Raw genomic sequence first — 27,047 nt, forward strand, 5'->3', positions numbered from 1 at the left:
CAAGCTCTGTACTGAATTAAGAAAAAAAGGCAGAAAGAGGAGTTTATTACAAGAATTGCATCCTGCAAAACTGGAAACTCAAGGCTATGGGAGCAGTGAGTTTTGAGTTGCTAACAGACTAGAGGATTTTATGGATAAATATGGAGATTATTTGTTTTTTTTTCAGCTAATTGGTTGCCTACTGGTCTTCTTTCTTATTTGGATTAGGGTAACTGAATTAGGGGAGCAGGAAGTTCAGAGATGGCCTGAAAAGACTTGGTGTTTGGGGGATTGGCTGGTGTCCTCTCCCAATTCATGAAAAGAGCTGTCAATTCCTGTAAGGTTAGGTTAAGTTTCCTTTATACATCTGCGCGGACCATCTCTGTTTTGTCCTTAATATAAATGACTCAATATTAGGTTGGTTCTACAGTGTTTTACAGTGACATGTAATATACTGAAGTAATAGTTGGTTTTAAGGCTATCATCTTTTTATCTGTTTTCCCTTTACACTATTTTTTTTTAATTTCTTCTTTCTTTCCTTCTTTTTTTTTTTTTTTGGTAAACATGTACCTTCTTGTCTTGGTTATTTTCTCTCTTTAAAAATTCATTTATTTTTAATTGGAGGATAATTGCTTTACAATATTTTGTTGGTTTCTCTTGTTTTCTTTTGAGTTTAGCTGGTATTTATTATTTTTTGTCTTAATAGCTTTTTAGATTTGTGTTTCTTTATTCTTCTTTGAATGGTTGTCGTAGAGATCACAGTGTGCACTTTTAATTTTTACCTTCTATTTTAATGAAAAGTTTTACCACTTTGTCGAACAATATAAGCACCTCAGAGCAGTTTCACTCCATCAACTCTTACTGTGGCTTCCCTTGTAGCTCAGTCGGTAAAGAATCTGCCTGCAGTACAGGAGACCCGGATTCTATCCCTGGGTTGGGAAGAGCCCCTGGAGAAGGTAATAGCATCCCACTCCAGTATCCTTGCCTGGAAAATCTCATGGACAGTGGAGCCTGGTGGGCTGCAGTCAATGGGGTCGCAAAGAGTTGGGCATGACTGAGTGACTAACACTTACTCTCTTACTAGGATTTGTGCTATTTTTGTCAACGAATCTTATTTCTACCAACATTTTAACAACCACCAAGACCTTCTGTTATTTTGTCTTTGAGTGGTCAGTGTTGTGCTGTGCTTAGTCACTCAGTCATGCCTGACTCTGTGAACACGTGGACTGTGGCCCACTGGCTCTGTCCATGGAGATTCTCCAGGCCAGAAGCTGTTCCCTTCTCCAGGGCATCTTCCCAACCCAGGAATTGAACCCAGGCCTCCCACATTGTAGGCAGATTCTTTACCATCTGAGCCACCAGGGAAGCCCAAGAATACTGGAGTGGGTAGCCTATCCCTTCTCCAGGGGATCTTCCCAACCCAGGAACTGAACTGGAGTCTCCTGCATTACAGGCAGGTTCTTTACCCTCTGAGCTACCAGGGGAGCCCTGAGTAGTCACTATTCACCTGTAATCACTCACATATTCTCTCTGGTGCTTTGGTTAGTCCCACGGGTTCATCCAGAGGTATTTTGCCTGAGTACTCATCTCTCATTGCTCATCACTAGTGATGAGTTCTCTCAGCTGTTGTTTGAACCTACCTTCATTTTTCAGGAATATTTTCAGTAGGTCTAGAACTTCAGGTTGTTGCCAGCTACATTTTAAAAACTGTAAATGCCCAAGCCACAGTTACGTTTGTGACATGGTATTCCATTAAGTAGCATGAAGGGTTTGATGGAAACATCTAACGTGAAAGGTAACTAAGGCCGTGAATGTTTCTGATGCCCTGTTCGCATCCCTTTCCCTGGTCATTTTACCTGCTTCCTGGCCACTGTGTCCTGGCTGATGATGCACAGCTGCCTTATTATCTGGGGCATTGCCCTCAACACACAGGAGCCTTCTGTCAGCTGGGGCTGCAGTCAGTTTGAAGGCTTGAGTTGGACTGGAGTGATTATCTCCGAAGACAGCTCACTCACATGGCTGTTGGCAGGAGACTTCATTTTTTTTTTTTTTAATGTATTTATTTTAGGCTGCGCTGAGTCTTCATTGCTGAACAGGCTTGTCTCTAGCTATGGGGAGCCTACTCTCTGGTGGTGCAAGGGCTTCTCACTGCAGTGACTTCTCTTGTTGAGGAGCACAGGATCTAGAGCCACGGGCTCAATAGTGGTGCTACGCGGACTTAGTTGTTTCGCAGCATGTGGAATCGTCCTGGATCAAGGATCGAACCTGTGTCTTCTGCATTGGCAGGCAAATTCTTTACCACTGAGCCACCAGGGAAGCCCAGGGACTTGTTTTTTTGTCACAATGACTTCTGCACAGAACTGCTTCAGTTTTCTCCCTACGTTGTGGCTGGTTTCCCTCAGTGCAAGCAGTCTAAGAGAAAGTAAGACAGAAGCTGCTGAGTCTTTTATGATCTGGCCTCCAAGTCCCACATAGTCATTTTTGCAATATTCTAAAGATTCTACAGGTCAGTTCTATCCATGTGGAAGGGGACTACACAGAGGCAGGAAGGAAAAATTACTGGGGATCATCCTGAAGGGTGGCTGTCATACCACCTCACCCACCTAGATGAAGGAGGTGAACTCCCACCCACCTCACCCCCTTGGTGACAGCTTGCAGGCAATGACTAATCTACACAGGGGGATACAAGGCTTGCCTTTGCTCGAGGTGGTGGGAACAAATATGTAGTGAAATTCATGCTGCAGCTCTCCTTGTGGGATCTGACTGAAGATGAACCGATATCACTGCTTAACTGCTATTGCCTCTCTCTTAAGAGCAGTCCCTCAGTGAATCCCCTGCATCCACATCACTGTCTCAGGTACTGCCTCTAGGAGATCTGACCTAGACACATCTGAAAAAGTTCCTAAAATAAATGTGGGATATTGTTGTTCAGTCGCTCATCTGTGTCCAACTCTTCGTGACTCCGTGGACTGCAGCACACCAGGTTTCTCTGTTCTTGATTATCTCCCAGAGTTTGCTCAAACTCATGTCCATTGAGTCTGTGATGCCATCCAACTATTTCATCCTATGTCTTCCCCTTCTCCTCCTGCCTTCAATCTTTCCCAGCATCAGGGTCTTTTTCAGTGAGTCAGCACTTATCATCAGGTGGCCAAAGTATTGGAGCTTCAGCTTGAGCATCAGTCCTTCCAGTGAATATTCAGAGTTGATTTCCTTTAGGATTGACTGGTTGGATCTCCTTGTAGTCCAAGGGGCTCTCAAGAGTCTTCTCCAGCACCGTAGTTCAAAAGCACTTACAGGTTCTGCAGGTCCTTTGGCACTCAGACTTCTCTATAGTCCAACTCTCATATCCATACATGACTACTATAAAAACTATAGCTTTGACTATATGGACCTTTGTTGGCAAAGTGATGTCTCTGGTTTTCAATATGCTGTCTGGGTTGGTCATAGCTTTTCTTCCAAGGAGCAGGCATCTTTTAATTTCATGGCTGCAGTTACCCTCTACAGTGATCTCAGAGCCCAAGAAAATAAAGTCTATCACTGTTTCCATTTTCCCCCATCTTTTTGCCATGAAGTGATGGAACCAGATGCCATGATTTTCATTTTGTGAATGTTGAATTTTAAGCCTGGTTTTTCATTCTCTTCTTTCACCCTAGTTTCTCTTCATTTTCTGCAATGGCAGAATGGCCGAAATGCAGCATAAATGTGAACTAAGGCAGAAGTGGGGTAGCTCCTCTCAGCTGCGCTTCTGCGAGGTCTGTTGCAGCTGCTGTGCTTCATGGAACAACAGACTGGTTCCAAACAGGAAAAGGAATACATCAAGGTGTATATTGTCAACCTGCTTATTTAACTTATATGCAGAGTACATCATGAGAAATGCTGGGCTGAAAGAAGCACAAGCTGGAATCAAGATTGCCTGGAGAAATATCAATAACATCAGATATGCAGATGACACCACCCTTATGGCAGGAAGTGAAGAGGAACTGAAAAGCTTCTTGATGAAAGTGAAAGAGGAGAGTGAAAAAGTTGGCTTAAAGCTCAACATTCAGAAAACTAAGATCATGGCATCTGGTCCCCTCACCTCATGTGAAATAGATGGGGGAACAGCGGAAACCGTGTCAGACTTTATTTTTTTGGGCTCCAGAATCACTGCAGATGGTGACTGCAGCCATGAAATTAAAAGACACTTACTCCTTGGAAGGAAAGTTATGACCAACCTAGATAGCATATTAAAAAGCAGAGCCATTACTTTGCCAACAAAGGTCTGTCTAGTCAAGGCTATGTGGTAGTCATGTATGGATGTGAGAGTTGGACTGTGAAGAAAGCTGACAGCCAAAGAATTAATGCTTTTGAACTGTGGTGTTGGAGAAGACTCTTGAGAGCCCCTTGGACTACAAGGAGATCCAACCAGTCTATCCTAAAGGAGATACATCCTGGGTGTTCATTGGAAGAACTGATGCTGAAGCTGAAACTCCAATACTTTGGCCATCTCATGCGAAGAGTTGACTCATTGGAAAAGACCCTGATGCTGGGAGGGATTGGGGGCAGGAGGCTAAGGGGACAATAGAGGATGAGATGGCTGGATGGCATCACCAACTCGATGGACATGAGTTTGGGTAAGCTCCAGGAGTTGGTGATGGACAAGGAGGCCTGGCATGCTGTGATTCATGGGGTCGCAAAGAGTCGGACACAACTAAGTGACTGAACTGAAGGCAAAAGTGACAGACTTTATTTTCTTGGGCTCCAAAATCACTGTGGGTGGTGACTGCAGTCACAGAATTAAAAGGTGTTTGCTCCTTGGGAGAGAAGGTATGACAAAGGTAGACAGCATATTCAAAGGCAGAGACATCAGTTTGCTGACAAAGGTCCATGTAGTCAAAGCTATTACTTTTCCAGTCATCATGTACAGGTGTAAGAGTTGGACCATAAAGAAGGTTGAGCACCAAGAACTGATGCTTTCAAACTGTGTTGTTGAAGAAGACTCTTGAGAGTCCCTTGGATGGCAAGGAGATGAAACCAGTCAATCCTAAAGGAAATCAATCCTGAGTATTCATTGAAAGGACTGATGCTGAAGCTGAAGCTCCAATACCTTGGCCACCTAATGTGAAGAATTGACTCATTTGAAAAGACCCTGATGCTGGGAAAGATTGAAGACAGGAGGAGAAGACGACAACAGAGAATAAAATGATTGGATGGCATCACTGACTCAATGGACATGAGTTTGAGCAAATGAAGGGAAATAGTGAAGGACCGGGAAGCCTGGAGTGCCGTAGTCCATGGGGTCACAGCTAGTTGGGTATGACTTAGTAAGTGAACAACAACAGCAAAGGTAGAAGTATCATCACCTATCCTAAATATTGATATTCCTCTCTATATTCCTAAGTTCCTAACTTCTTTCTTTGTTTTTTTTTTTTTTTCCCTTCCTCTTCTTCCTCTGAATTCCTACAGAACCTTTCTGTTAAAACACTGCCTTCTTGTTCTGTTTGTAACATTTGAAGAAGCAAATTTACTTACTAAAGTTTGTCTCTAGATCTAAGGGTTGTGCTAAGCTTGTTGATGGAGTCTGGAAAAAGAGGAGCTGATCTATAGTTTATCATTATTATTATTTTTTTTTCATGTTTTGGAGATGCATTTTGTTGGTCAAAAATTCATTTGGGTGTTTCCAAACCTGAATGAACTTTTTGGCCAACACAATACTTATTTAGGCTACCCAATTTTTCCCATGTATGTAGTGTGCAAGTAATGAGCTAATTGGAGACTTGGAATGATTGATACATACCAGTTCTGGAGGTCTCTGAAAGCTGACAAAGGTAAGGAAAAGCTACTATGCCTTTAAACATCTAGCAAAGCATCACTATTTAGCTTTCCCTAGGCAGAAACCAAGTCAACACAGCTGTGAAGAACATCACACTCAGATAACCATCTAAACCAGCCTGGGCAGAGTGCTTTTACTGTGGCAGTTCCTGCTCTCTGCTTGATTTCTTGAAGTTAGCTGCTAAGAATAAGCTATTAGCAAGCTTAAATCGGTGATAATTAGCTGTACATTATTATTTCAAAGTGGTGTGGCTGTGCCAATTAAGTGGGTAATTAGGAAAACCCCAGGACAGTAAATTAAGGCAGAGTCTCAACACCAGTGCCCCATCTGTTCTACGGCAAGCATTCCAATTAGCCAAGCTTCTCATTTAAGAATATGCCTGTTAAGGGGATGGGCTGCATGCATAAGTGTGTATCAGGGATAGTAGAGACTGTATTAGGTCTTAGTAAATGTAAAATATTTTTAATGTCATAGGTGATTTTGATCTAAAGGTGGGGGAAGGAGAAATTTTAGAATATCCTGGATTTTTAATGTTGGAAACAAAATATAATTAAAATTGTTTTATGAGTTTTTGTTTCTCTTTATTTTCTCTTCAGAACTGAATTGAGATATTGTATCAACAGGAAGTTCCATTCTAATGTAATTATTAAATCTTGATTTGAGTGAGGATTTTACCACTTGGAACATTAGACAATTTTATTTGTTGAGGATGAGAAGTAAAAAGGACATTTGAAATTGCATAGTTTAAGGAGAGGAATGAGTCAGGGCATCATTCTTATTCAGGATGGGTCTGTCTATGAAAGCAAATTAATTTATCCCTGTACATCTCAAAAGAAAACAGTGATATGGTTAAAAATTAGTAAATTATAGTAGGAAAAATTTTAAACATATACTGAATGAAGAACACTCAATACGATATTTAGTATGATTGCCAAGACAGCTCAGAAGGCTCAGTTAGCTTTATTAAATAGGATGAGTTAGCTTAAAATACATGAATTCATAGCTGCATTGTCAAATACTTTATTAGTGAAAGCACAATTAATTTTTAAAATTCTTGATGTGTGTTTGGATACATGTATTCATTTATATGAGTAAGTCATCATTGAGACACTGAGCTTAATGAGCTGTATATACACATAATCAGTGGATGAAAGTATCCACAGTTCAGGAAAAAGTCAGCTCTTTAAGTAAAAAATTATTGGCATTTGTAGGACTGGAGAAAACAATTTCCAATCTATTTCCTAAAAGGAAGTTAGTGCTTCTTTGAGGTGCCATGGATATTTATTACCTGTAAGTTTAATTTACTAAAATAAAGGTCATGTTCCCTACTATGAGAACATCGCTGTTTAATTTAAAACAGCGCTTAGTGAGCAGTGGCAGTGAGGGCACCCGGAGCAGGGCAGGTCAAGGCATGCCTTTGGATGAGGGCGAGAGGCCAGGCCAGAGCAGGGCTAAAAAAACAGGAGCACAAGGCAGGCCAGCGTCAAGCCCTGGTGAGTAATGGAGAGCAGGACCCCTGGGGTCAAAACCCAGACAAGCAGGAAGAAGGAATGCCAGAAGGCAGAGCAAACATGTGGCAAAAGTTTAGGCTAGTGGTGCTTAACCTTTTGTGGGTCATGTATCCCACAGAGAACCTGATAAAATCTCTCAGAACAAGAGAGTTCATAAACAAATACATGTAAAATTTTGTTGCATGGAGAAGCAAATTGCTCCACTTAAGCTGATTATTAAAAATAACGACTTCAAACCGGGTTTGCTCTACATTTTAGATGTTCATGGATAAATTAATGACCATTTCATGAAATATCTGAAACTATATCCAAACTATAGGATATGTAACTGTCAACAGTATTTGTGCTGGAAGAAGAGATGGCTCCAACTGCTTGCTATAAACTAGAAATTGAAATTGTGATGGTCTTAGAGGTTTGGTGTCCAATGGATGCTGCTCGCTTTTTGTTTTGATGGTGACAATTATTGAAAATTACAGGAAGCAAACTTATGTGGTTATCAGTGTCTGCAGTTAGAACTCTCATAGTTTGCTTGCTTAGACAAGGATAGGCTTATATCAAGGAACATGAGATTTATTCTAAATTCTTCAAGTTATTTACATCCATAGTCCATAATGCTTTAGGCCTCAAGTTAATCTGTGACATCTGTAATACTGAGACTGTCAAATTTAAGTTAATGTGAGTAGAAATAAACCTCCCCAAATTTCTCACTACAAAAAGAATAAAATATATTTCTTAGCTACAGGAAAAATGACCTTTAAGTTGGGCACTTTTCTAACTGGTTCTCCAAAAACCTTCTATTTCCCAGCAAATAACAGCTTTGCCAGATGAGCTTAGAGGCTTTTTGGTAGTGTTTTATAATAATGACTGTAGGATTATCTCATTTATGTGGCTCAAATTATTCCCCCACCAAGAAAACTAAATTATCAATGAAATTTTCCTTATCTAATATACCTGAAAGCAACTTCCTTCCTTTCCAAAAAAGGTGACTGTTTTATCCATTTTCCTTTGGAAAGTCTGTGAACATCTGGAGTTAAAAAGAACCCCAAATTCAGCTCCCATCTTTTTACTCAGATTTTTTAAGAGGTGAGGAGGATTTAAATTTGTGTTGTGTTGAAATCGATTATTTTTATAGGTATGCATAAAAGATATATCAGAATTTTTAGCAGAATCTATGGGGCATTCATCGGGATAATACGAGGCTTCTTTCTTTTACTGAAGTAGCAAAATTAGTTGTCCTTAGAAGTCTTATGAGTGCTCCATCTCCAGCAGGAGCACTGAGCTCTTTCCTTCTCTTGGGTTTGCATTGCAAACAATATTCTGTCAGTTTAAATCTATCATCAGCATTTAAAGTGTCCAAATCATGCATACAGGTAAGAGGGTAAAACGGGGAGTAGGTAGACCCAAGAGATATTCTTATTTTTATCCAGTTGCATGTTGAATAGAATTAATAAAGCTACCAATTTTTACATAGTAGTGCTCAAAATAGAAGAAACATATTTTTAGAGTTAATTTTATCATTTAGTAGAAGTTTTGCTTTTTTCCAATTTTTCTCATCTTCACTCCAAGACACACATTTATCTCAACCATTTCCAGAAACACCATAGTCTCCAGAATCATATGTGAAATTTGTACAACTGATGACAATTTGAAGGTAGTTCTGGGATGATTTTTTCTGTTTAAGCCTATATTCATAGACTTACAGACATGCAGATCAAATTTTCTTCCAAATAATATGATTTATTCTGGTTGATGACTTTTGAAGATTAACAATTTAAGACACTCTTTTGACTGTGTTAGTTTGACTCTTCTTCAGTAAGAATCTTGTTAGACATGGAACACTGCAACTTTGGCGTCCTGCATATTGAGTGAATCCAAAGGATTTATAATATTTTATTGTATTTGTTTTGCCTACATTTTGCAATGTAAGCTAAATGTAAACAAAGATATATATGAATAATCATAATGGAAGGATGTATTACTTTGATTCTGATCATGTGCACAGTATTTTAGATGTCATAATTGGGTAGATGTGATTATACATCATTCAGTAATTCTGTGCCACCTTTCAGAAGTTGGAAATACAATAGTATCTGGGTTACATGTGATATTCAAAATTCATTTTTTCCAAAATGAGAATTACTAGAATAGTAGGAATATAATTGAAGACTAAAATAATTTATTTTCTCTGAGCCTTGTTAACTATAGATTTCCTGATCTTAAAGCCCATCTTTATATCGGAATCCAGGAACCACAAATATTTGCACTGAGAGGTATACAGTAAGTAAAAATGCAAGTGAGAATAATTTGTACAAGGCATATATTAACTATCAGACAAATTTGTGGATGGAGGTAACCAGGAATATCTGATTTAAGTCATTAAATAAAAAAGGAAAGAAAAGGAAATAGGAAGAAGCCCAATTATTGGCAGACTATTAAAGTGAAAGTAGTTCATTAATATTCTGATGCTGAGAGAGGAAAATATTGTCCAGAATGTTTTTTTCTTTTTTTGGCCCCTAAGTTATGGAGTTTATTGTTAAAATGTTAGCAAGCACAGGAAACATCTTACTGGAAAAGAAACTAAGATTCAAGTTTCAACATAAAATCCTGAATCTCAAAATGCAGTTACAATGTTTCTTTGTATAAATGACCTATATTGAAGTCATTAGATTTGTAAATATTCCGTTTGACTAAACCTTCTTATTGGTCTTGACTCAGTTAGGTCCTAGACTTTTTTTTTCCCTATTGTAAAATTAATAGCATGCTTCTTTCAACTATTTGAGTGAGTAAATGATTGCCTATTTTTATTAAAATGAACACAAAGTTATGAGATAAGAGAAATTATATCTCCTTTGGGACAGATGCTCAGTTTTATAGTATCCAATTTATTTAAATATTGGATGTTTGGCCCTGTGTTTATTTTTACAAATGAGTTAAGGTCTTTGTTTAAAGTTCTTTTTTAATAGAGTACAGAGTTGGTGCTTTTTGAGGTACATTTTTATGACATGGGAAAATGAGAGATGAGAGCTTGTTTTGCAAACCTAGTTTTGACATCAGGTTTAAATCACTCTTTTTAGAGGAGGATGCTTTCAGAAAGGACGCTTTTTACTGGGACATTAGATAGTAACATGTTGGATTTGAGGAATATTGAAAAATGAGAATAGACATGTCCGTATCAATTGTATAGGTGGCTATCATGGTCCGGCTCAGGGCTGGTATAAAACCACCACCAGGGAGCCCTAAACACGCAGCACTTGTCAGAAAAGAATCCTCTGCAGAGAAGATGGGAGGATGTCGGCATGTTGCATGTTTCCCGTGCTCTTTCCCATCATTTTCTCTGGTGCCCCCCAGCCCACCCACCTATTTCAACCCCTTCAGCCCTTTAGAGAAGGTAGGGAAATCCTGTCTCGTGAACAAGAAGATTTCCTATCAGGAGGGAGAAACCTGGAATCATTTTAGTCAGAAGAGACTCTTGGAGAATAGTGCCAGTTCTGAGGTCTCAGCATCCATCATGAGCAGCGGGTTCAGGTGTGGTTCAGAGAGCAGAGTTTACAAGGTACTATTTTAGAAAAGACAGTATTTTCTTTCTAAATCAAATATGAATGCAATGTGCTTGAAACATTTCCATTTGTGTTAAAATGTGCTGGTGCCATTTATTGCTTTGTTTCTTTGTGTTGCATTCACCCTCTCCCCACATCTCTCCCAGCATCATGAAGCCTGTGTAAAAAGGGGCCAGCAAACTTGACTTCAGTATCCTGATAGCCAACCTTCCTACATGTATTTAATTATTTTCAAGTCTTTACAATGATAACCCTTATTGCCATAGAACAGAAATTTAAAGAAATCTTTAGAAATCTCTTCTCAAGATCTATGCAAACATTTTGTCAAATAGAATGACTTTGTTGAGAATTAAGTCAAATGATGAAATACAGAATTGCTAGAGAAAATAGCCCTTATCTAGAAACATGTGATTATGTATTTCCTCTGCAAGGCAGGAGACTGACACTTTAAATATCTCCTGTTTGACAACCATGGTCAGACCCGTCCACAGGTTTGAGACTGTTCATTAGTGCCACATTAACCTTAACTCTGTCTCAGGCCATTAACTAGCAAACTGCACATTTGACCTTTGTTCTACAGATATTTTCAAACAGTGTGAGAGGTACTGCTTTTAATTTGGGTTCTGTATTAATGTGTGGACTGATGTAAGGGCTAAAAAAATCGATATATGTCATTAACTACAGAAACGTGTGTTCTGAAACATTCCGCAGACAAAAGTTCCACTTGAAAATCAGATTCTTCTCCAACACTTTTTCAGATAATTAGCTTTACTCAAAATGAGAAATAGTCTTTTTTATAATGTGTTCAAGGGAAAAAAGGCGAGGAAGTGCTCTATGTGACAGTTGATAAACGTTTTAAAGTGGAAACAAATGCCCACTAGATGAAGACCTAAGATTAGAGGTGTGCCTTTTGAACATAGCTCTGTTTCCAGCAATGTCTCATGAAGCAAAATGCAAAATCAAATGTAGATTGGAGCCATATGCTTAAGTGAAAACAGCTCCCTGAAACATCAGCAAAGCTTGAAACGTGTGGTTATCACTCTTCAAATACCACATATGAGGAACATGTCAGTCATAAGTTAAGAAGGAAAAGTTGGCTTAGTGGGAAATTTTGATAAATTATACCAGCATTGTTGTATCCAGAGTTTGGAATAGTATATAGCTGTATAAAAATAAGTAAGATCTAGATTTATTAACCTGAAAAGAGTTCATGAAATATTGTCAAGCAAGAAAAGTCAGTTGCATTTATGTGTATAGCTTGGTCTTAGTTTTATAAAACTAAACCATCTCTATCTTGATATCTCTGTTTTTTGGTATGTGTTAGGGTGTACATAGAGGAAGCTGAAGAAAGCGCCCTGGGCTGTTGTCATTACTTACCTCAGGAGGCGCGATGGAAAGAATGCAGAGGGACAGCTATGAATTTGTTCTTCATGTGCCTTTTAATTATTTTACCACTCACCAAAAGACACTTTACTTCTGTCATTAAGGGCTTCCCTGATAGCTCAGTTGGTAAAGAATCCACCTGCAATGCAAGAGACCCCAGTTTGATTCCTAGGTCGGGAAGATCCTCTGGAGAAGGGAAAGGCTACCCACTCCAATCTTCTTAGGCTTCCCTTGTGGCTCAAAAATGATTAAAGTTGAATGATGATGGTAAAGACAGTCGAAAGTGTCACTTAGTTTAAGAGTAGTATCTGGACATTCCTGTGTCAACCAAACTAGACATGACAACTTCAGGGTGAATTGCATTTCCTTTTGTATTTTTTTCCCATGTGAGGATCAGGAGACCTTTCTGGCACTGCTGGCCTCCAGGGCATGGGAAGCCAGGAAGTGCTAACTCTGCTGGCCCATGTTCCTCTCTTGCCTCCAGTCAGCTGAGGGCAAGCAAGGCTGGAAGCTATGAAGGAACAATTGCGCTCCAGCATTTTCCCTCTTTCCTGTGCTAGCACCGTGTGCAAAGCTGTTCATTAGTTAGTGATCAGAATTTACTCCACTCCCTACTATATATTTCAAACTGGTAAAGAGATACAGATAAATCTTGTGTAAACATGTTGCTTTCTAAATCCAGATTTTGGCAGGAAGAAGTGATGTATCTGTTTTCTAGTCTACCAGTCTACAACTAAAGTGTGTTCTGTAAAAAGCATGATGGTTTCTGTAAAATTTTAAAAACAGAGGGAAATATTCTTCTCTACAAAAACTCTTTCAACTTTGATTTGTCAAACATCCCACATCTGCCCTGCATTGCAAAGTGATGGCATCTTTATTAATTAATTAATGAAAATAATTTTGAGATCTGTGTTGACTAAATGTCTGACTAAATAACTGACTTAACAAATAACCAATTTTTTCACTTTTCACAAGTCCTTTCACTTCTTTGGTTTTCAATTTCCTTAGTTATAAAGTAAGAGACTGCACATTAGGATCCTGTAGCAAGTTTAAAAAAAAAACCCAGATGCCAGGGTCCTATCCCAAACACAAAATCTGAATGTCTGAGGGAGAAATTGAGGTGCACAGTTTGTGCTTCCTTGGTGATGATAAAGTGCATTTAGGGCAGAACACTACTGGATCAAATGGTCTCTAAGTCTTTTTCTAACACTTGTCTTCATACTATAGCATATCTATAATGTATTAATTATGATGGGTATCTTACACAGCAGTGTGATTAAATATTAATGTATTCCCTATATGCTAATTTTGGCATCACATATATATGTATATAGAGGGAGCCCTGGAGAAGGGAATGGCAACCCACTGCAGTATTCTTGCTTGGGAAATCCCATGGATGGAGGGGCCTGGTGGGCTAGAGTGCATGGGATCCCAAAGAGTCTGATATGACTGAGTGATTAACACAATAACATGTAGAGGGAAACTCTGTCTTGAACCTGTTTGGAAGAATCTGGGACAGTTTGTAGCCCTGCCCTCTGGATTTCTTCCAATTGCTAATATAACACACCAGAAAGGTCCTTCTGATCTTTCTCCCCAGTCTTGGAGCAGATCTCCTAATTTAAATTTTCCCAAGTCAGCCATGCTCTCTAAGGACTTTAAACTATCATTATCATTTTAAAAAATGTGTTTGTTTATTTGACTATGCTGGGTCTTTGTGTTTCCTGGGCGTGTTTCTAGTTGTGTTTCTAGTTGGGCGAGTGGGGGCTACTCTCTAGTTGCAGTGCTCAGGGTTCTCATTGCAGGGGCATCACTTCTTGCTGAGCATGGGCTCAGGGTGCAAGGGCTTCAGCAGTCTCAGCTTGAGGGCTCAGTAGTTGCAGCTCCCGGGCTTCAGAGACAAGCTCAATAGTTGTGGTGTTCCACAGTATGTGGGATCTTCCCAGACCAGGGAACCCATGTCTCCTGCATTGGCAGGCAGATTCTTTACCAATGAGCCACCAGGGAAGCCCTATCATTATCATTTTTTAAAAATGTATTTAGTATGGAAAGTTCTAATTCTGGAAGTTGTTAAAAACTAACAGTGCATCTGGGGCCAATTTAACAAGAATTTGTTGGGTGCCTGTGGGGTACCAAACTGTAGTCTAAACCCTTGGGATATAAAGCAGACATAGCCCTTGTCTTTAGAGAACACACCCTTTAATCAGAGAAGCAGACAGACAGACAGAGGAATTATAATACCAGATAACCAGGGCTATAGAACAGATGCCAAGTGTGGAATGAGAAACACACTGGACCAATAAAAGCTTCACAGTCTGGTCAGGCCAGGATTTAGAGAGGAGATGAGGATTTGTTGGATCCTGAAGGATTCGTAGATGTTTGGGAGAATGAAATGGGAGGGAAGGCCATTCTTGGGAGACACCCATCATTGGGTTTAGAACCAAAAAATTGTTTTTGTTCCAAATCTTTGGGTTTCCCCTGATGCAGGAGATATAGAAGACATGAGTTTGATCCCTGGATCAGATCCCCTGGAGGAGTAAGTAGAAACCCACTCAGTAATCTTACCTGGAGAATTTCACGGAGATAGGAGCCTGATGGACTATATTCCATAGGGTCTCAAAGAGTCAGACACAACTGAGCACACATACATACATGCATATATGCCCATTTCAGGTCAGCAGGAGCAATGCCTAAGAGTGGCTGCCCTGGCTTTAGGCCTTAGAGTGACAGAGCAACTGCCATCTGAAGCATTGCCTGTCATCAGGGAAAAGGGAAACAGAAGCTGGCAAAGCCACATTGGTCCACAAAGCTTAAGCCTGGAGGGAACTTCTGTGTATACGTCTAGAAGTCAGATAGCAAAAGCTACCGTCAAAGGACCTTTGTGCCCAGGAGGTAGAGAATTGGAACAAGTGAATGACCACATAACTTTATCTTCTTCCCTTTTCACACACAAATATACTAAAATCACTTTCATATTCAAATAAACATGAATCCAAAGAAAAATCTATTTTCCTTGTTTGGGACTCTCCAATTCCAGTTTCTCATCTTTTTTTTTTTTTTTCATCTTCATCATATTGCAAATCTGAAGTCTATTGTTATCAAATGGTTTAATTATTCTGTTAGTTTGTTAAGACAACTGTAACAAAATAACACAGGCTGGCTGGATTAAACGACAGAAATGGATTTTCTGACAGGTCTGGAGGCTAGGAGTCCAAGATCAAGGTGTTGGCAGGTTTGGTTTCTTCTGAGACTTCTCTCCTCGGTTTGCAATTGCCACCTTCTTGCTGTGTCCTCCCATGGCCTTTTCTCTGAATTCATGTACCCGTAGTGTCTCTTCCTCATTAGAACACTGGTCAGTGGATTAAGACCCACCCATAGTATCTTATGTAAGTTTAATTACTTCTTTAAATGCCCTATCTCCATATACAGTCATATTGGGGTTTAGGGCTTCAACATGTGAATTTTGGGGATGGAAGCAATTCAGTCTGAAACAATTATGGTCACCACATACAGAAGACATTTTTAACATTTTAATCTATTTTTCATAATGTCATTTTACACTGAAGGAATCTCTCTAAATTAAAATTTTCTCATTCTGTAGCTTTCATAACTCTTAACATTGAATTTTTTTTCCGTTTGTTCCTACTTTTGAGTCCCTGTGGCTTTTTCTGACTGTGTATTATTTGCCTGAGAGATATTATTCATGTTCATGACTTCAGTTACCACCTCTGTAGATGGTGAATCTTGCATCACACATCCAGTCCACCAATTTTGGTCCAGATATCTGACAACAAACTTCCATGGTATCCATGGTTCTTATAAGATGGGCATCATTCAATGCCTTTTTGAAATGTAGAATCTTGGAACTTGCCCCCTCCCAAACTGTTGAATCCAAATCTACATTTTGGCCAGATCTTCAGATGATATTATAAATGTTAAGTTTGAAAAGTACGGTTCTATTTGATTTCTTTTTCTGGATTTAAAAAAAATCTTGCACTGAACATGTCAAGAATGGAATGAATTATTAAATAGTTTTCACTCATTTATTAATTTGATAACTACTTATTGGGTGTCTATATCCTTCACCACTGCTACATTGGTGAACAAAGCAAACCAACAATCCCTGCCTACTTAAATCTTTTATTGGAGTGTGGAAGACAGATAAGAAATGATAAAACGTTATAAATAAGTACATTATATGCTCAAATAGAAAGTAATATGTGCCATGGAAAGATGAAAATCTTGAGCAAAATAAGGGCAACCATTAATACAGTGAGGGACACTGAGAAGGTGATGTTTCCTTTATTTCTTTTTAAATTTAATTTTTATGGGAGTGTAGTTGATTTAAAGTGTTGTGTTAGTTTCTGCTGTGCAGTAAAGTGAATCAGTTAAACATATACATGCATCCACTCTTTTTTAGATTCTTTTCCCATATAGGCCATTACAGAGTACTGAGTAGAGGTCCCTGTGCTATGTAATAGGATCTTATTATCTCTTTTATTTATAGTAGTGTGTATATGTCAATCCAAATCTCCCAATTTATCCCTCTCCACCTTTCCTTTATTTCTTACCTCAGTAAAGAATACAGTCTTTTCATTAGTCACTTAATGGAAGACAATTATTATCTTAACATCTTTATTTTACCTGTAAATTATAGGTTCCTAATGTTTCTCTGATGTTGACTGGCAAGTTTTTTTTTTTTCCTATCCTTATACTTCTCCCTTTCAACTTGGTTATAGAGCCTGATGCTGGGAAACACTAAGGCAAAAGGAAAAGGGGGTGGCAGAGGATGATATGGATAGATAGCATCACCAACTCAGTGGACATGAGTTTGAGCAAATTCCCAGAGACAGCAGAGGATAGAAGAGCCTGGCTTGCTGTAGTCCATGAGCTCTCAAATAGTCAGACTTAGCAACTGGACAACAATAGCACAACATAGGCCCCTACGTGACCTCACTGCATTTCTATCTGTTTCCACATTACTGCAATGACGATGATGACCTCACTTGCTGGCTGGGAAGCTTTTAATGGCTCTCACTGCCTTATTAATAAAGCTGAAACATCTTATGATGATCAAGATGGCTAATTATAATCTTGTCTCCTTCTCCCTTTAACTATAATTCCCATGAAGACACTCCTCACTAGCTAAACTAACTGCATATGACTCTGAACACACAGTGATCTCTTTCCTTTTTACCCCCTCTCATCCTGATCTTTGTTGTTTGCTTCTTCTTCTTTTTTTGCATGAAACATGGAAATGTTATCTTTCTATTTCCTGATTCCTTCTCTGTCCTCAAATATGACACTATTTACTAACACTATATTTTTATTGTGGATTTTTATCAGGATATATATTCTTAGAAGGCAGAGCTATTTTGTTTAGCTGTGGCACCAACACAGAGCTTGGTATGCCATGGTGTTTAGTATTTTGTGACATATAGTTGATAGTTGATGGTTTATGGAATGAGGGGAAGTCTTCTAAGAGATGATCTTTCAGAGAGAATGAAGGGAAAGGCATAGACGTTTGTTTGGAGAATAACAAGCATCTCACTTTTGTGGAACTCTAAACTGTGGATTGGGTTGCTGAAATTGAGAGAGTGTCTTATATACCTTTCTAAGAAGACTAGATTTTATGCTGTAGAGAATAGAGAGGCATAGATGACTTTACGATAATGAATGGCATAGTCGTGGGCTACCAGATTTGAATTTCTATAGATGAATCTCATGGAGGATGGAACGTAATTGTTAAGGAACAAATGGGAGGTTATGTCCTCCAGGTGCAGTGATTCCAGTGAAAAGATTAAGACTTAAGCTAAGGCAATGGCAGAAGCATTGGAAAGGAGGCTGGAAAATAAAGATGTAAAGATTGAGGACAGGAGGAGAAGGGGACAACAGAGGTTGAGATTGTAGGATGGCATCACTGACTCAATGGACATGAGTTAGAGCAAACTCCAGGAGATAATGAAGGACAGGGAAGCCTGGCATGCCACAGTCCATGGGGTCACAAAGAGAACACAAAGAGAACACAACACAGTGAGTGACTGAATAGCAACAACATCTGTAGCCGTTTGTGCCAGGCCTCTTCATTTCCAGAAGATTCTTTGATTCCAAACAGGTGGTCATTTATGTTGGATAGAAATCAGGAATGGAGTTACACATCTTCTCATTCATTAAACCCCGCTGTCTAAGAAAGAACCAGTCAGTTTCATCAATTATGCTTTAGTAGCTGCAGCATGAGAATTGATGTTTGTTCATGCATTATAGTTAGTGGAACATAGCCATCAAGGAGAGACTTATTTTCTAGTAGAGGAAATCGATAAAATATAGATAATCATTTAACTGTGTTAGTGAGAAGATAGAGCATCTTTTTTTTTTTTGACTGAGCATGAGTTAGAGATTTGTGCTTCCTGTGACTGTTTTGTTATTACTTGTCCAGTCAAGCTTTGCTAAGGAAAAGTGAAAGTGAAAGTTGCTCAGGCGTATCTGACCCATGATTATGCAGTCCATGGAATTCTCCAGGCCAGAATATTGGAGTGGGCAGACTTTCTCTTCACCAGGGGATCTTCCCAACCTAGGGATTGAACCCAGGTCTCCTGCATTGCAGGTGGATTCTTTACCAGCTGAGCCACAAGGGAAGCCTAAGACTACTGGAGTGGGTAGGCAGAAAGTGAAGAACTAAAGAGCCTCTTGATAAAAGTGAAAGAGGAGAGTGAAAAAGCTGGCTTAAAGCTCAACATTCAAAAAACAAAGATCATGGCATCTGGTCCCATCACTTCATGGCAAATAGATGGGGAAGCAATGGAAGCAGTGACAAGACTTTATTTTCTTGGGCTCCAAAATCACTGCGGATCTTCCCGACCCAGGAATTGAACCAGGGTCTCAAAAGTTTGATTAAATACTCACCAGACACTTGCCATGGGAACATCTGATTTTCTCTATGATTGCAAATCTTACATATTTGAAAGTTGTATTTATCCTTCAAACAGAGTGGTGTTTTTTTTTTTACAACTCCAGCAGTTTTATATCACTAGTTCTTCAAATGCCAGTGAGAGAGAAAATTACAAGTTGAAACTGTTGAGGCTTAGTGTTTTCAAAATTAGATTTAATTTTTAAAAGTTTGATTGTTCCAGCTATAATTTATAACCACCGCTGCTGTTTAATTTCATTTTCAAAGAAATTCTTTCAAAAGTATCAATGGGGAATGTGGTTTCATAATTGCTATATTTTAATCACTCATCCAGATTTCTGAAGTTTACTGTCCTTCCAACATTTCCATCTCCTGTCCCTGCCTTTTGGTCCAGGGGACATTTCATCTGGATTAGACTAGTGAGTTTTCTTTTTTCCCCCAGAACAGCTATGTATGTGAAAAAGTTCAAAACTAAAGTCTTTAAGACTTGGTCTTTTGAAATGCTAGAACTCAAGGTTTTGAGACCTCAAAGCTTTGGCTTTAAAACTCCAAAGTCTTGGATTTCTAAATTGAAAATCTGCCGTTATGTTGAATTTCCTCTTTCCGCAGTTTATACTGAAAAGGGAAGCAGTATAAGAGGGCAAAATAACTTAGCAAATGTATTATACATTACTCACTCCAATCACTTTTATTTTCATGCTGCTGAAGTGTGTCACATACCTGAGTTCTCTCATATTTAGTAAAGATGCATCACTTTATGTCCTTAGACACCGAAGAGAAGACCCAGATGGGAGAATCACCCAAGCTTACTAAACTTTTAATCAGTAAGCAGTCAGTCAGTTTGTTGTAAGCCTCTGACATTTCTATATGGAAAAGAAAGTAGTTAGTATCACTAACTACTGGTAACTACTGGTTTAAATACCAGTAACTAGTGAGGGCTTTTAGCTAAATAAAGTGACGTGTATTTGTGTGTGTGTATGTACTATTCACAGTTTCTTGGACCTATACTTATATAAAGTTCATACCCAGTGAAAACTTTTATTTAAGAGAATAAATTTGAATACATTTTTTTAAAGATGTACTTATTGTCTCTATTGTTAGAGAAGTATTAAATATATGAAAATAAGTAGAGAATTATAAGAGCTGCCTTCTAAACATTATGCATAACATTATGCCATTTATATTGGCATTTCTTATGAATTTTGGCGTTTAACTGTTTTCTTTGTTTTTCCATTCAGAGAATTTATCAACAGCCTTCGACTGTACAGGACATTCTATGGGGGCCTGGCTGATCAGCTTTGTGCCAATGAATTAGAGGCTGCTGATGGACTACCATGCTGGAATGGAGAAGACATAGTAAAAAGGTATTTTATGTGTAGTGATCTGTGAAAACCAAGCAGCCACTTTCATCCTCGTATTTATTTTCCCCTGTTCTTGAATGCGTTACTTCAGTTTTAACTTTGCCCCACAGGTCAGAGGATACATTAATTCCTTCTCTTTTGTTTGTCCAAGAAAAATTTGATTCTTTTGACATTTTAGAAATGTGATAGCATTATGTGGTGTTCTGAAAGGTCTCTTTTCTTTGGTATCCATCTATGGCTTACTAAACAATCTCACTTTTTCTATTAAGTGTTACTTAACGTCTAGCCAATCTATCTTGTTTCTCAAATATCTTTTTTTTTTTAACTTTAATTTTATAACTATTTAGAAAGTGAGGACATTTAGTGAAATGTGAATACCTGGGCAAAGATTCGTTGATATCTGGATATATGTCCCCGCAGGGTCAATATGGGTTTCACAGGTGGTGCTGGTGGTAAAGAAGCTGCCTGCCAATGCAGTACACATAACAGATGTGGGATTTGATCTCTGGGTCAGAAAGATCCCCTGGAGGAGGGCATGGCAACCCACTCCAGTATCCTTGCCTGGAGAATCCCCATGGACAGAGGAGCCTGGTGGGCCACAGTCCATGGGGTTGCAGAGTCGGACGGGGCTGAAACAACTTAGCACACAGCACCGTGTCCATGTGTCCTTCCTCCAGTTGTCGCTTTGAGTGTGTGTGAGAGAGCGGGGTGGGGATAGAGAGAGAGAAATAGAGAGAGCTGGTACTTTTGTGTATGTCTGTTGGAGGCATTGCTTATTTATATATTGTCAGTTGTTCTCAAGCTCAGGAGTGAATTTTTTTCTACCTTTCTTTTCTCACTGTCTAGAATTTCTTTGAGTTTATTTTCCTTCGCTTCCTATAACTGGTTGTGCTCTCAAGTAATTTCTTGAGCTTGAGAAAGTCCTATTTTCTCTCTGAAACCATAGTGTTGGTCCATGTAATTTGCCGGAAATTAGTTGATTTTCCAGTGCTAGTGATTATCATAGAATGTAGGCCTGTGCTGTGTTTATATTTGAATGTTTTAGTGTATTTCATATTGAGAAATCTGCCCAAAAATAGGGTGTTAAATTTTCTGATTTATAAACACGCCTACTCCATATAAGGATAGGTAATTTAGTTACCACAAAAGTGATGAGTTCATTTAAAATGTCATTTAGACCTGCCTGACTTCAGACTCTACTACAAAGCCACAGTCATCAAGACAGTGTGGTACTGGCACAAAGACAGAAATATAGATCAATGGAACAGAATAGAAAGCCCAGAGATAAATCCACGAACCTATGGACACCTTATCTTTGACAAAGGAGGCAAGGATATACAATGGAAAAAAGACAACCTCTTTAACAAGTGGTGCTGGGAAAACTGGTCAACCACTTGCAAAAGAATGAAACTAGAACACTTTCTAACCATACACAAAAATAAACTCAAAATGGATTAAAGATCTAAATGTAAGACCAGAAACTATAAAACTCCTAGAGGAGAACATAGGCAAAACACTCTCCGACATAAATCACAGCAAGATCCTCTATGACCCACCTTCCAGAATATTGGAAATAAAAGCAAAACTAAACAAATGGGATCTAATGAAACTTAAAAGCTTTTGCACTACAAAAGAAACTATAAGTAAGGTGAAAAGACAGCCGTCAGATTGGGAGAAAATAATAGCAAATGAAGAAACAGACAAAGGATTAATCTCAAAAATATACAAGCAACTCCTGCAGCTCAATTCCAGAAAAATAAATGACCCAATCAAAAAATGGGCCAGAGAACTAAACAGACATTTCTCCAAAGAAGACATACAGATGGCTAACAAACACATGAAAAGGTGCTCAACATCACTCATTATTAGAGAAATGCAAATCAAAACCACAATGAGGTACCATTACACACCAGTCAGGATGGCTGCTATCCAAAAGTCTACAAGCAATAAATGCTGGAGAGGCTGTGGAGAAAAGGGAACCCTCTTCCACTGTTGGTGGGAATGCAAACTAGTACAGCCACTATGGAAAACAGTGTGGAGATTCCTTAAAAAACTGGAAATAGAAGTGCCATATGACCCAGCAATCCCACTTCTGGGCATACACACTGAGGAAACCAGATCTGAAAGAGACACGTGCACCCCAATGTTCATCGCAGCACTGTTTATAATAGCCAGGACATGGAAGCAACCTAGATGCCCATCAGCAGATGAATGGATAAGGAAGCTGTGGTACATATACACCATGGAATTTTACTCAGCCGTCAAAAAGAATTCATTTGAACCAGTCCTAATGAGATGGATGAAACTGGAGCCCCTTATACAGAGTGAAGTAAGCCAGAAAGATAAAGAACATTACAGCATACTAACACATATATATGGAATTTAGAAAGATGGTAACGATAACCCTATATGCAAAACAGAAAAAGAGACACAGAAATACAGAACAGACTTTTGAACTCTGTGGGAGAAGGTGAGGGTGGGATGTTTCAAAAGAACAGCATGTATACTATCTATGGTGAAACAGATCACCAGCCCAGGTGGGATGCATGAGACAAGTGCTCGGGCCTGGTGCACTGGGAAGACCCAGAGGAATCGGGTGGAGAGGGAGATGGGAGGGGGGATCTGGATGGGGAATAAGTGTAAATCTATGGCTGATTCATATCAATGTATGACAAAACCCACTGAAATGTTGTGAAGTAATTAGCCTCCAACTAATAAAAAAATTAAAAAAAAAAATGTCATTTAGCAAATTCAATTTGCTATGATAAACATATACTGTAATTAATGTTAGTATAAATTCATGTAATAAAAACTTTATTTCTGGGTGATCATATTCATTATAGTTAAAGGTTACATTCCTGATATAGTAAAATGATTACTTATAGTTTATATTCAAATATCTCATAAGAAATCTTTGATTTCACAGAAAATATTACTGAAGGCAGGAACTATAATTAAATTTAAATAAAATATTCGGCTGACATGGCTACTGCTCTTTTCTCATTATGCTCCTTGGATGTTGAAATGTATTCTTAAATATATCTTTCTTGCCTTTACTGAGAGTAGTCATAGCATGCATAGTATTTTGAGTTCTTGCAGTATTCATGTTAATAAGATTTCTGCCACTAAGATCTAGTAATTAAGTTCTACTTTGACTTATACTTTCTCTTTTCCCATTGTTCAAACCATAATTGAACATTTTTGTGTATTAATTTTTCTACAAGGGCTAATGAAAATTTCATGGTGATTAATGAATGATTTAGTTCAGAATATGCATATATTTAATATATAACATTACATTATATTAAACATTCGATTCTAGAGCTTCAAGAGCCTTAGTTTCAATTTGTCCCATTCCTCTCGATTATTTGGTCAGGGGGTTGTATAATAGGAAATACTGTTGAAGAAATCAATGGTTTGGGAAAACTTTTCAGAGGGATAGTATTTTTAACTCAATGACAAACCTACATTTCTCCAAAGAGGACATACAGATAGTTAACAAACACATGAAAAGATGCTCAATATCACTCATTATTAGAGAAATGCAAATCAAAACTACAATGAGATATCACCTCACACTGGTCAGAATGGCCATCATCAAAAAGTCTACAAACAATAAATGCTGGAGAGGGTGTGGGAAAAAGGGAACACTCTTGCACTGTTGGTGGAAATGTAAATTGATTCAGCCACTGTGGAAGACAGTATGGAGATTCCTTTAAAAACTAGGAATAAAACCACCATATGACCCAGCAATCCCACTCCTAGGCGTATACCCTGAGGAAACCAAAATTGAAGAAGACACATGCATCCCATTGTTTTTTGCAGCACTATTTACAATAGCTAGAACATGGAAGCAGCCTAGATGCCCATCAACAAATGAATGGATAAAGAAGTGGTGGTACATATACACATTGGAATATTACTCAGCCATGAAAAGGAATGCCTTTGAGTCAGTTCTAAAGAGGTGGATGAACCTAGAACCTATTATACAGAGTGAAGTAAGTCAGAAAGAGAAAGATAAATATCATATTCTAACACATATATAGAGAATCTAGAAAAATGATACTGAAAAATTTACTTACAGGGCAGCAGTGGAGAAACAGACATGGAGAATAGACTTGTGGACATGGGGAGGGGATAGGATAGGGTGAGATGTATGGAAAGAGTAACATGGAAACTTACATTACCATGTGTAAAATAGATGGCCAGTGGGAATTTACTGTATGGCTCAGGAAACTCAAACTGGGGCTCTGTGTCAACCTGGATGGGTGGGATGGGGAGGGAGATGGGAGGGAGGCTCATGAGGGAGGGGATGTATGTATACCTGTGACTGATTTGTGTTGAGGTTTGACAGAAAACAACAAAATTCTGTAAAGCAATTATCCTTCAATAAAAAAATAAAGTTTAAAAAATATATATTTTCTTCTACATGATATATATTTTAAGACCTCATTCATGGTTTATGAATAAAGAAAGCTTATCTTTAGCAAGAACTCTCCATGGGAAGCATCCACATTTCTGGTAAAGAAAGAGAAATTCTCATTATTCTCAGTTGCTTCCATCTCCTGTCTTCCTTTTCCATACCACCCAGCCTCCTGTTTTTCAGTTGCTTCCAAGAGCCCTGTGTGACTCCACTCTCCTGTGAACACCTTTCACTTCACTTAATTTTCCCTCATATAGCCCTTCTACCTCATCACCTTAGCTGACATTTTCCCTTCCCTCAGGATGTTTTTCCTCTTTAGTCCCTATCTCATGGGTCACCAATCTACTCCTTGCCTCACCAGGCCAGCTGATGAGCCTCACACACTAGCTCCCTACCACCTCTCTAAGCTACTTCCCAAATGAACATTTTTCAAGCCTGGTTGTTTTCTAGCACTCAACTAAGGTTTCATAAGAATCATCTCATTGAATTCTCCCCAAAATTTTCTTCCTAATGCTTTAGAGTAAGCTGATTTTGTGGTGTCTCTTTTCTGCTCAATCTTGAGAAAACTCTTATGTGTACCTTAAATTGTAATTTCATTCATGGCTCTACTAGTTTTTGATATAAACCTAGATCAGGAATTTTTTTCAATGCAAAGTCTATGCTAAAATATAAATATCCATCATATCTGGTTAACAAGGTTTATTGACCATTGAATATTGTGTGGCAGTCAAAAATGATTCATATTTATATTTGCTAAAGCAGAATAAGTTCAAATAACTATTAAATAAAGATAGTTAAAAGTTGGATATTAAATACTTTACCAGAAGATTTGAATAAATAAAAATACTAATACTGGTTCCACATAGAATATTTCTGGACAGTTATGTGAAAACTGCTATTATACTTAAAGTATTGGGGAGGCTTTATTTTTTATTTGCATTGTATTTATTTATTGATATTTAATGAAAGCATGTTACAGTGATGTTAGAATTATGGGCCATTTTTATTTTCTTCTTTTTATAATTCTTTTTTGAGGTAAAAGCACTATTTTTATATTTTGTTTCTAACCAATTTTGACTTTTATAGAAATTTTATGATATAGATTTTTCAGAAAATTAATGGATATGTTTTAATACTGAACCACTGAATTTATCTAAAGTGGCTTCAATGTAAAGTCAAGTTCTGATGAATTTTACAATCCTGAACGATTAGCTGCTTTTTCCTTAAGAAAAACAAAGTTTAGTGTGAAAACACTAAGACCCCAAATAGAATATCCATCTTAGAGACCCAAAGTTGACTGAGATAAATAATGCCATCAAATTTTGAAGAAACGAATATTAAGTGAATGTATACCACATTTGGTGGAGAAGGAAATGACAACCCACTCCAGTATTCTTGCCTGGAGAATTCCATGGACAGGGGAGTCTGGTGGGCTATGGTCCATGGGATCGCAAAGAATCAGACATGACTGAGCATACAGCACATACCACATTTGGAGATAGTAGGGATTTTATTTTGCTTTTATATGCTGGGTTGTAATACTCTCAGATTCAATCTAGAGAAATTATGCCAAACACATCAATAGGACAAATTTGTGGCCAAGATTGAGCCTATCATTCATTGTAAGAGTGAAGTGATTATTTGGCAAGATTTCTCCTCCTGGAGGCATTTTTAAGGAGATGATTGATAACATTATTTATGTGCTTGATGTCCTGCCTTAAAGAATAGGAGAACCATACAGCTTGTTTCAATATTATGACGGGCCTATAAACTGAGTCAAATCACCTTTTTGCTCATCAAAAGAAGTGGAATTACTTTGTGGTTGAAGATGAAATATGTCAAATAGCTGTAGCATGTTAATTTATGAAACAATCTCTTTTAGTTTGAATGATTTTGAAGAGTGTGTACATACTGTATACACTATCAAGACACCAAGGTACATAGCTCAAGGAATTCCTGATTAACGATGAAGCTCTATCACTAAAATCCACATAGTTCTATATCTTGCCTCCCATCTCTTCTTCATGACACAAAAATGTTCTCTGAAAGGCCTGCCAGTGCCTACTCTGTGCTGAGTTCCCTGTGATTGCAAATTGATTGTTTGAAGGCTTGCACTT

The 27,047-nt window shown here is 38.3% G+C and overlaps 1 protein-coding gene across 4 annotated transcripts in view; it reads left to right on the top strand.

Moving 5' to 3' along the window:
• Positions 1–27,047, top strand: part of GPC5 (glypican 5) — a 1,490,288-nt gene that overhangs the window by 339,670 nt on the left and 1,123,571 nt on the right. For all 4 annotated transcript variants that reach the window (XM_043891977.1, XM_043891978.1, XM_043891979.1 and 1 more), the window contains exon 5: positions 20,385–20,510. In XM_043891977.1, the coding sequence (XP_043747912.1) occupies positions 20,385–20,510 (126 nt within the window). The remainder of the gene's footprint in view (positions 1–20,384; positions 20,511–27,047) is intronic.

The sequence above is a fragment of the Cervus elaphus genome, chromosome 30, assembly GCF_910594005.1.
Source record: "Cervus elaphus chromosome 30, mCerEla1.1, whole genome shotgun sequence".
In the NCBI taxonomy this organism is placed as follows: domain Eukaryota; kingdom Metazoa; phylum Chordata; class Mammalia; order Artiodactyla; family Cervidae; genus Cervus; species Cervus elaphus.